This window comes from Centruroides vittatus, unplaced genomic scaffold (genome assembly GCF_030686945.1).
Source record: "Centruroides vittatus isolate TY-2023 unplaced genomic scaffold, ASM3068694v2 contig_651, whole genome shotgun sequence".
NCBI lineage: Eukaryota > Metazoa > Arthropoda > Arachnida > Scorpiones > Buthidae > Centruroides > Centruroides vittatus.
Window position 1 is genome coordinate 1414117 of NW_027122405.1, and position 11741 is coordinate 1425857.

The 11741-nt window shown below is 38.4% G+C and overlaps 1 protein-coding gene across 1 annotated transcript; it reads right to left on the reverse strand.

Moving 5' to 3' along the window:
- Positions 1-8283: 8283 nt before the first annotated feature.
- Positions 8284-9135, reverse strand: LOC136979848 (E3 ubiquitin-protein ligase sina-like). Its single transcript, XM_067275872.1, has one exon. It carries the CDS (start codon positions 9133-9135, stop codon positions 8284-8286), a length of 852 nt encoding a protein of 283 aa, XP_067131973.1.
- Between the last annotated feature and the right edge of the window lie 2606 nt (positions 9136-11741).

Here is an 11741-nt window from a genome sequence, read left to right on the forward strand (position 1 = left end):
TCCGCTTACATTTCGGCGCACGCGTTCAGTATTCAAGATGGTGAACTATACCGACACTGTCGCTATCCACATGTTTACAAATTTTGTTTTCTACGGCTGCTTTATTTAGCTAGAAGATTTTGTCGAAGATTCGAACGAAGATATTGGATTATATTGGAAGATGTTTTCTTGGATCGAGAAGGTACTGGTGTACAAAATGTACTTATTCCTCGATTAAAGTCTCTCGACAAAGAATACTATTTGGAGTAAGATTCGGTTGTTTTGTTCTTTGAATTAAATTATATATGATTATTTGTGTAGAATTTGTGTTAAATTTATTATCTTTTCCACTTTATTCTGATGTCAGTTATCTCGGTTAACCATGTCAGATTCGGTAGATTAACTGGTCTTTCGACTACCTATCTTCGCTAGTAGCTAAAATCAACTAGAGATAGACGGCCGGATGGCCGAGCGGTCAAGGTGGCAGCCTACCGCTCTGGGGGACCCGGGATCGAATCCGAACGGGTCGAATAATCTCCAGGAATTTTTCGGGGGTGGTCCGTTCGGATATGTCGGGCCCCGTCCCTCACCACCCGGTCGCCCCATTGTGGGCCTGGCCGAACCCATAATGGGCCTACTAAAAGAGGCCCTCTTAGTGCCCATAGGACGAGAGTTTTAAAAAAAAAAATCAACTAGAGACAAATGTTACCACCAGGGGCATTGCAATCACTACAAGAGCGCTAGATCGAATCGCAGTGAGGTCGAATATTTTTTTTTTTAATTGAAAGTTATATAACCTTCGAGTTCGATTTCATAATTTTTTATGAATTTTATTATAAGAATGAAAAGGCTTTTATTTAAACCCAAAACCAGGTTTATGGATAAATAAATGACACTTAATAAAACATTAAACACCTTCCATCGCTGAGAAATGTTTATTTAATAAAGATTGATATTCAGTTAAATAAATGACAAGGAACAAAACTGAAATAATAGTACAATTATTAAATTGTGCTATTATGCCAATTTATTATACGTTAAAAATTTATTATACATACAAACAAATTATATTACACATAATTATAATTATAATAATAATTATTATTATTTGCGCTATTAAAATTTACTTTAAGTGAGAAATTTTTCTATGTTTTTTACTTTCAATTGATGAAATAAATGATTGATTAATCGTTCGCGTGAAAAAATGCAATCGACAGGTAACAAAAAAGTGCAAAAATCTGGAGGTCAAGTAGGACTTGTGACCAGCATTGTGGCATCCTATCATCAATGTAACAGAACACTGATTTAATATAATATCCATTATTGAAAAATAAACATTCATGTTTGGGTTTGTTAATTGTTCACATACTTTGCTTTCTGCCCAGTACATCAATTGGCAAAGCTTATAGCTTGGATATAACAAACCTCCTCGAGATTTGATGAATGTAAATGTCTTCTCTGGTGCAGCATCTTCAGGTTTTGCTGTTAATATATTTTTGCATTCATCACAACCAAGTGATGGCAGCAGATGACGAACAATGTAACCTCCTAAATAATGTAAAATAAACTTAAATGTTTCTGGTGCACAATAATCGTGATCTAATAATTCATTATCAGTAGGATCTCCACAGGGCAGGCTTGGATTACAAAGCAAATTTTGTAAATGTTCTTCCAATTGTTCTTGAACTTCCTTAAATGGTTTTTTATGACTCTGAAGAAGATTTTTTAAAGTAACAAGGGAAGATCCAGGATCAGTTTGAACTGATGCTCGTTTGGGAGGACGAACCAAACTGTACACAGTCATCAGTCTATACAGGTATAAGAACTGTACTGTTGTGGGATGAGAATTGCTTCCACTTCCTTGTCTTATCATTCCAAAGAAACGCTAATTGAAAAGAAAACATAAGTTAAGAGTTTAATACAAGATTATATAATCATTACACTAAGTCAGTTTTACCTCTAATGGGTCCTGATTAAAGTGAGCTGTCAAGATATAATATGAGTTTGGAAGCAATTGTTTAATGAGTGCTGAGATACTAGTTAGCGTCAAGCGTAGATTTTCTGCTGTCTGGTGGCTCAAAAATCCCTTTTGATCACTGCTTTCAATCTGTAATCTGAATGTTTCCCATCTATTTAACCATTCTAGAGATTCTTCAATAACCTATTTTAAAAAAGTTGTTTATTAAAACATTTATAGTTTTTCCTAGTGAATCATTACTATTACCTTGAGATCATTTGAATCATGTCTGATTCCATCCTGTGGCAATCTGCGATTTAAAGCATCAAAAAGAGCATTGATGCGACGTATGAAACTTATTGTAACATCTGCATTCTTTAGGCTAGCAACCTCACGCTGTTTATAAAACAGCATAGCATCAGCAAAAGTATTACTAAATATCTATAAAGAAATGAGATAAATAAAAGTATTCTTATCAAATCAGATTATATAAGTAAAAAAAAAAAAGTGTTACTTGAGCTGCCAGCAATACACTCATTCTCTGGAAGTTATTCGGATTAACATGTATTTCAGTTACTTTGGGACATGCCTTTAATCCCTTTGGTAATTTGGAATCTTCATCAACAACTGCTTTAAAATGCTGTAATTCAACCCTTCCTTCAGGAAACTAAAAGTAAAAATGAAGAATAATGCAATGGCTTATATTATAAATTAGGTGAAAACACTTTATTTTCTTAGTTTTACCTGAAAGTATCTACTTTTCAAAAGATTGTTTCGCATACATTTTAAAATATGTGGTACATCAATAATTGCCAGTACTTGTCTATCTGCAGCAGGATTTGTAAATGAGCATTGTACATTATTTGTGTCTGCACAAATTCCTAAAGCTTTTAAAGCTGCTTTGTTTGTGCTGGCACCATCACAAACTATTGCATTGACTATTATACCACACTGCTCTAAATGAATAATTGCTTGCAAAATAAGTTTTGCAACAGTAGAACCTGGGACAGAGCTTTTTGAACAGAATGTGCCAATACATTGTACCCAACTAGCAAAGTGAGGTCTGAACATAAACACTAGGCCATGATCACCTGCTGTAAATTCACTCTGTGGCAACACAGAATTATCACCACAATCAACAAGTCCAATCATTTCACCAGTAGCTTTTGAAAGTTCTATATGTTTTTGAAGTGTAATTTCATCAAAAATTAAAACTCCCTGGCATTCTGTTTGTGGAATAGTCTCCAATTTTGACTTTAAAATAACAAAAAGATCTTCATCAAATCCAAATTTGGCATTAATGCCTCTGATATATTGATGCAGTGTAGACTGACAAGGTAAAGGCAAGTAATCATTATTTCTCAAAAATTCATAGACAGATGGTGACCTAATTTTTAAAAGCAAACAGTCAAGTAACCAATTAATGTCATATCTCATACCCTTTTTGCTTTTTATATGGCATGCTTTCAGCATGTGCTCTATTACAAGTTTCTGTCTCGGTGGTAAGGAATCAAGTTTATCAGCTGACAACTGTTTTATTTTAAGTTCAGCATTTTCTTGATGAAGCTTGAGATTTTCTGTTTGAAGAGTTTTCAGTTTCTTCTTATAGATCATCTTTTGCTTTCTGCACCGATACAAATCCTCTTTGACTTTTAACAATTCAGACTGCAAAGCAGAGATTTTATTGACATATAACAGCTCAGGATGCTGTGTAGTTGCTGCTTCAGATGTGGAGGGTTCTTCTATTTCATTTTCTACAGTTGTTACTTGAGAGTGTGTATCATGCAAATCTAATGATTGATAAAAAAATATAAAAAAAATCAGACAATTAATCTTAAAGTATTTATAAGAAAAGTTAGGCCACAGAGAGATAGCCCTCAGTGAATCACAGTGGGTCTCACAAACCCAGCTCAATCTTTAGTTAGCATTTTTTAAATATAAAATGTTCCTTAAAAATACTGAAAAAATTTATATTTTTCCAACTTTTCGGCCCGATCAACATGAGATTAGAACGTTTTTTTTATTTGATTTTACTTAGACTAGATGTCTTAAGCTTCCAATCGAAAAATTTATATTAAAACACAGGGTCCGAGAGACCCACTGCAACTCAGGCAAGGGCAAAAAGTTACATGGCTCACTAAGGATTAAGATTACATAAAAAACATATAAATATTTACCTTTGGTATTGACTTTTCGGTATCTCTTCGTAGATGGTTCTTCATTTCTTGTGAGACATCGCGTTGATCGTTTTTGAGGTACAGACTTACTAATGTACTTAGGACAATTAGGGAAGTTTGATGGATATGCATCTGACGTTAATGCCCAGCGATCTCGTGGAATTTCTACTTTCTCTCCATTTATAACATGGGAGTAGGTTTTTAAAATAAATCTACTCGCAAAATGTACGTCACAAACATAACATTTACTTGTTAGCTTCTTGTCGTCTCGTGGAATGCATCGCATCCACTTCTCAATCTTATCGCTAGGAACACGGAAGAAATGTCTCTTCTCGTTCGATGACTTATATCCTGCCTTGCATCCTGGCACAAAGCACGTTGGCATTTTTATGTAGCTAAAAAAAACAATTATTATAGGTCGAAATCACTGAGTTCTGTATATCCAAAGCAAGAACAAGGCTCTTCTGCCAACAGTGGCGCCAACTAGCGGCAAAAATTGGCTCTAGCTAAGTTTGAACTATGAGTCGAAAGACCAGTTAATCTACCGACTCTGACCATGTCGAACTTTCCGCCATTAAAACACCACGTGATTGTATTTTCTCACGTGACTATCAGATGAACTGTTATTGGCTGATAGAAACGCGTCTTGGCGGCGTTCGCCGCAAAAGTTAAAATTCGACCAACTTTTGCGGCACGAGAAAAGTGGCAAAAAATGACTTCTGCGGCGAGAAAAAGTGACATCATTCTGCCGCTTTTCCTTGCCGCGCCGCGTGTGTGCATCCGGCTTTAGAACAAAGAACAAAAACAGATTCCTAAGCCTAACATAATATATTAAAATATGTACAAATATACGAATATCAGTATGGCTGATGGCAACACAAACATGTGTTGTGTGTCGGATTAGATCGCTCCGCGTTCTATCATGTTTCTAATCGTCTTGTGTTTTTATCTCTGTTCCGCTTCGGCCGCCACTTTTCATTTGACGCCTCGCGCAAGCGCGCAGCGTCCCAAGCGAACACGCAATCACACGCGACGCCAGCGTCAACCAAAAAGTTCGAACTTCAAGCGTGAAAGCTTCATATTTAAAAATTTTTAAAAAGTCTCGGCGGACCGCAACCTATGTATTGGCGGGCCGCGTGTTTGACATGCCTGTTTTACAGTAAGAAAATTCGGTTCACATTAAGAACTGGTTGAATAAATGAGACATATATTTCATATGTTGAATTTGAATAAAAAATTGATTTCTATTTAAACAGGTAAATCCATTTACCAAAATTCTTAATTGCTCTGTTTGCAATACGTTTAACAGAATTTTTATTATTTCTCGCTCAAGGAAATCTTTATTTGTTGATTACTAAATTTAAACATTCGATATTTAACATTACGTGTTAAAATGTTTATCTTAATATCAATGAATCAACAATTAAAGTTTTCAATTTTCTCGGTGTTCTAATTTAAGTTATTAACTATTTTTATTGTTCTTAAATAATTGTTTTTTCTTACTTACATACGTAGAAAGATTCGTACTTATCAAAATGGTATTACAACTACTATATAGGCCTATATTAATAATATAAAATCTAGTTTCCTCTTATTTATATATGTAGTATAATAAAACATTTAGAAAATTATAACTCAATTGCCAGAGAGCATGAACAATTATAACTTATAGAATTTTAATCTAACCTACTCTAACTGTTCGGTCGAGTCCTTCTTTTACAGATTTATTGCAAAGTTCTCTTCATTTTTTAGTTTAATTACAATAGATGCACATCTACGGCTGACCCCTGATAACAGCTTCTTTTAAAACTTCGAGGTGCTAATCCAGTGTCCTGTTTTATAATGTCGATTTAACGAGTTCTTTGTCAACCACGTTTTCTAACTTCCTCAAGCATGCGTTAAAAAAATGAATAATTCGAAACAAATACTAATTAATATAACGTAATAGCAATTGAAATATTTATGGTTTGGTACTAATAAAATAAATTCTTGATAATTCCTTGAAATTATTTATTAATTCAATTATTTTATTTAATCTTACAGAAGTTATTACAATTGTGAGGTTTGCCGAACGACTGCGTTAGTCAGAATGTCGCGCGGTCACGATCCACGTGTGGGAGTGAAAGAAACTCTCAAGAGACAGGTTTTCATTCGTAACCCGTTTATATAACAAAAGGTGCTTACAACTACGATACACTTTTATCAGCGGCGGCGTTCGAGTCTTCTTGGCCTTCTCTCGGAATCGAAAGTCCAGAAGAAAAGTCTTCCGATGTTTCGCAGGAGTATGATGGCCTCGGGGCGCACTGTTCAGTTTCTCGAGGGAGAGTTCCGGAAGCAGGGACGATTCAAATTACAGGTGACAAATCCAAGGGAGTGGGTGACCTTCCAAAAGAGATGTAATCCAACTGCCGAAGATCACGGGAAAAATCCCGTCGTACAATCGCGAGACAAAGCTCTAAGAGCCAAGAACCGAGAGGACTAATAACCGAGAACGTCACATCCCTTTTTCTCAGGGTTTTTATAACTTTCTTTTGAGTCCCAGATCGAACATTCCGATAGGTCGATGTCGATTTGCCTCCGCTCTCTAATTGGTCCCCCCCTCGTTACGCATCGTAACGAGATCGGAACCCCGGTCGTCGGATGAGTCAACATCGACTGACAATTCGATTCCTACCGAAGATGTTCGATCTAAGTACTCAAATTCATCGATTGTTTCAACCTGAGAAGAATGACTTTCTCAGAAATTTCTACAGACGTGTCCTTTTATGGACATGTAATATTCACTTTTCGTTTAACTATTTTTTTCTTGTCTGACGGTTTCTTTTTACAACGTTAATTTATAATAACAACAATTATTATTATTTGCTTCTATACAAAAATTACAAAAAGAAAATTTTCTTATTTGCACAAATAGTAGGCCCACTTCCGAAGCTTCACAGGGCTCTCCGCCATTTTTAAAATGTCGCTGTGGAGTAGCGACATTTTACCTGAAAGCGTCGTACGCTGTCAGTTCTTTCTCCGGTTACTTTACACGCTGGCTCGATTACGATTTAAGTTCTTCATTTTTTTTTTTTTTTGTTTATCGCGATCGCGTTTACAATAAGCTGAGGAGTCAATTTACACATTTATTTCTTTTTGCACAAAGTTCTTTTATTCTAGCATGATACCCCTTTTTTTTCGATTTTCATAGATATCTATCTAATATGGAAAAATAAAATACATATTTAGGTTTACATGTATACACATATGAATGTCACAAAACGACAATTATAGCTTATACATTTCTATTTATATAAACCCCCCTTTTTTTTTTTTTTTTTTTTGGAACACACCTTTCCCCAAAGCGGACACATTCGTTTCATCCCGGCTATTGAGTCGTGTGGAGACTCTCGGGTGGTCTTGCAAAGCACTGATTTTTCCTAATGATCGATCTTGGTTTAGGGGGATGAAGGACCCGGGCGGTTTGGTGTTTCCCTTCGCCTCCATCCTCGAGCCCTCCCCTGCGCTTCGAGCGTTTGCGGCGGTGGCAGGAACCCCATCACTAGGCGATTCGGCGCCCCAGGGGTACGCCACCTTTCAGCTCGCCCTCTTGTTTGAGGAGATTGCCGAAAAGGGGGCGGTTGTTGCGATCGATGAGGCCTATCTTCTTCTTTGGGACTCTTTTTGGATTGGTTTTTCAGTTGTGGCGTTTTTCTAGCCGCCCTTTCGTTACTTCCTTTCACCACTTCCCTATTGACTATTTCTACTTCCGCTCGTAACTCTATAGAAAGTTCGGCCCCTAGGGGTAAAACAGCAGCTCTGGGTGTGGAGATTCCACCTTCCTCTTTACTCGTGTCAACGCTTGTCGCACTGCTTCCTCGTTCATTCTGTGTCTCGGTGCTGGTCTTTCAAGATCCGGGGACGAAGGAGGAGATTCCGGGGGTTCCCATTCCTCATCCTCGCTCTCGTCCCATATACCTTGCAGGGCTGCATAGAGGTTTTCGTTGCTTATGCCCTCCGCCATCACACTGTACATAAGAAGACAATAAAGTGTCAGACTTTAATTTGATTTTTTTACTGGCAGTTAAATAAAAGGGAAAAGCTTCAGCAATGATAGTTAGAAGGTATTTTGAGCCTCGTTATCAGAAAATAAAGGAGGAAAGTCAGTCGACGGAGAATAGAGCTTGTTGTTTAATCTGTCTTATCTTCGTGGAAGTCCCGCCTGTCTACAATTACACTTACCCCCAGAGCCTGTTGCTCTAGCATTCTTTCTGCCACTTTCGAGGTTAGGGTCAAACAATCACCGTTCCGCATAATCCCCTGAGCTTCGCTGGTTACGCTCCGAGGAACGGATTTCCAGCTTATCAATCTCCCTCTTCCTTTGACCTCAACCCTCCCCAGGAATCGAGCGGCCTCTCTTTTATTAGCCAAGATTCGGACTATGATATACAAATAGAAGAAATCATTTTCTGTTTGAGATTTGATGATTTGAACCAGAAAATGTTGTCGATGGCATTTCAGACGAGTGGTCCAAATTAGAGGTGAAACTAGGTCCAATCCAGTCACGGCTAGGTGTACTACATGACTGTCTAGGCACAGTATAGTCGGATGGTGTTCTGACAGATGGAGATGTGTCTGTTGGTAGGTGCCTTCCCATTGGCAGGTTGGGTCTAGGGAAGGACATTGGCATGTCTTAAAAGGACAATTTTTCTCGTGTCCTTTCCTTTCGGAAAGTACTTTCAATTCCGAGCATCCATTATCCCTATATTTACAGGGAAGAGCCATCAATTCCGCCATTTTTTCTAACATGAGATTCCTCTCGTTCCCCATTTCACCCCTACAGGTGGGACAGTGGTCGACTCGGACTTTACAGTAAGAACATAGCACATGGCCTATTCTACATCGGTATATCGGAGGTGACATGTAGTTATAGCACACTGGGCATTCGAAGAGCGCTATCATGGCCGGGTCTGGTGGAGGCTTGCTTGATACTTCCTGGCTAGAATCCGAAAGTCGAGACACCGAGCTCTGTCGATCATCCATGTTTAAGGGCTTCTAAACAAAAGGAGAATTCGATTAATACAATATAAAGGAATAATATAGATTTTATTTTTCGGTGCTATTCTACTTGTATAGATACATATTGTTCTTTTCCCATAACGATCGGCGAGGAGATATTGGTATTTTCCTTGCATCCCGTTACATTCGTCTTCCTTGTGAAGGGAGGGTTTCCACCTCTACGGGCGGTGTTCGGTAATCCTCACGCAAGGGTAGAGTTACTAATGTTTCCCTCGCCTCTAGGATTGCAGCCTGAGAATTTGGTTTAACTGCTATCGGCATTAATTCGATCATTTCCATAGGGTTCACCTCTCCTGCATGTCTGACCCTAGGTAACGGGAGTGTTCTTCCACTTCTCTTTCCTCTTTTACCACACCCATGTTTACTTGTTCTAACTACTAGAAATACTATGACCATAAAAATCACTAGAACGATAGAGACTAGATTCCAAACGGTCGGTATATGACTGGGGTTTATGTGTTTATCTGTATAAACATCGGACTTTACCGACTCTATATCTCTATTAATATCTCTTAATTCCCGTCCTAACAACTCCAAGGACCAATCTCCTGCTTCTTTTTTTTTTGAATATTCAAGGTTGTGTTTTTTAAATATTTCTGAAGGAGCTCTGTTTCTGTTTGGTTAAGAATATCTGTAATAGCCGGTACTACATTGCAATCCGAGATCACCATCTTATAAGTTGTTCCAGCTTGAAAGTGTGATGTTAGACGCACACTGGGCATGTGTCCGACACAATTCATCGGTAATTTGAAGATGCCAGTATTGTTTAACTTGATCATAGCTACTCGCGGTCGCTTTAGGCTGGTAAGTTGATTACACTCCGTGATCAGGTTCATGGGTGAAGGAGTTGAATAAATCCAAGTTCCTTCCTCATCAATTCGTCGAAACAGGGGTTTTGGATACTTCACGATCCTTCTCTTACACAGTTTATTGACCATCGGTTCATCGGCCATAAACAAGGCGTATTCGCAAGACTGATAGGGCAATTTCCATACTGCCACCTCAGGTGAGCAAATAGCTGTTAATCCGCTCCTGCACTTTTGGAGGTCATGCGTTTCCAATAACATATACAACTGCCTATCTCTAGATAAAGCGAGGTATGGATACTCCACTTGATAGTACGCAAACACCTTCGTATGCGGAAAATAAGCGGGAAACTTCACTATTTCGTATAAGTCGAAGTACCCTTCTGGTGTGATCAACGGGAACTTTGCGAATATTCGTAATTTGTGTGGTAGTGCAATGGTGGTAGTAGTTATCCATTGATAATATTTAAAAACGTTATCCTCATTCAAAGGTTCTATTAAAGAGATACCGTTGGGTAATTGCTTATTCACATCTGCTAACATATCTAGCAATTGGGACTTCGGCAAGAAGTAGGAGCTTAGCCAATCACGTTCTAGCAATTCGATGGCTTGTCTTATATTAGCGACGCCTGTTCGGAATTCGGCAACCGCATTTTCCGCGTAACGAAGTGCGGTACCCACAACAAAGGTATAACTGAACGTTTGTAATTCTTTGTCTAAATATTCAAGACGTCTTATTAACATATCGATGTATCTCCTGTTGCCCTTGACCGCTTCTAACGTTTGGTTCAACACTGTAGCCTGGGCTTCCAAAATGTGAACCATTTTCTTCTGACCTACTTTTATATTATCTATCTTGCTGTTGGTCGCCTCTACTTCGTCGGACGTGGCTGTCCCGAACAAGAATTTTAATATTTTTCCTCCGACATCGATTAACCCACGTTTCTTTCTCGAGTCATCTCTGATGGTCACAGTGGATTTCAGATCGTTATATTCCCTTTCAGATTCGTCCAGTTCTCTGTTTATATTATCCAGCTCAGCGGCCGCTAGTGTCCACAAAGGCTTCATGGGATCATCTTTTCTACGAACTGCTTCCTTTACGACAGGGGTCAAAGAGGTTAAGTGATGACGTAAGTCGCTAAGATAGCTGTCGTACTCTTCAAACGTTATTTCTATAGCTATCGTCCATTGGCTCGTCGTCATTAGAAAATTGCCCTGCGACAGGAAAATGATCCCCTTCGTCAAAGGTGGCACAAAGGTGGCGGATTCATGCGCAGCATACAAAATCAAGGCAAAAAGATTTAATGAAACGGGTTTTCCCTTCATGATCTATAAAGAAAAGGAACATTATTCAAGCTTTCTAATACATAATATTAGAGAATAAAATTCCTCTCTATTCTTTTTACAAACGTAACTTTTTCGAATGGCTTTTGACTCCTCATATTTTCTTTATGATAGTCCCTTTTTACTAGACAAAAGGGGCTACCATTTACAATCTTTAAATAATCCTACGGGGTAGGAGGCGGCAAACACTCATGACCCTGGCGCTGTGGTAAGACCCTTGTTACTTCCTCGTCTGTTCCCATCGCGCCAATCGGTAGTGTGATTTTTGACGAGGTCGGAAGAACCCATGGATATTCTTGCACAGACCCCCGACTTCTAAGGGCATAATTATGTGAAGGTTGTGCTGTGGATGTCTGTTGGTTGCCTACCAGCGTTTCCGTTGTGTCTGGTTGGTCCGATTGAATTGATTCTAAAATAAAT

Coding starts and splice junctions, on each gene's coding strand:
- LOC136979848 (XM_067275872.1), bottom strand. CDS start 9,135: ATGGATGATCGACAGAGCTCGGTGTCTCGACTTTCGGATTCTAGCCAG.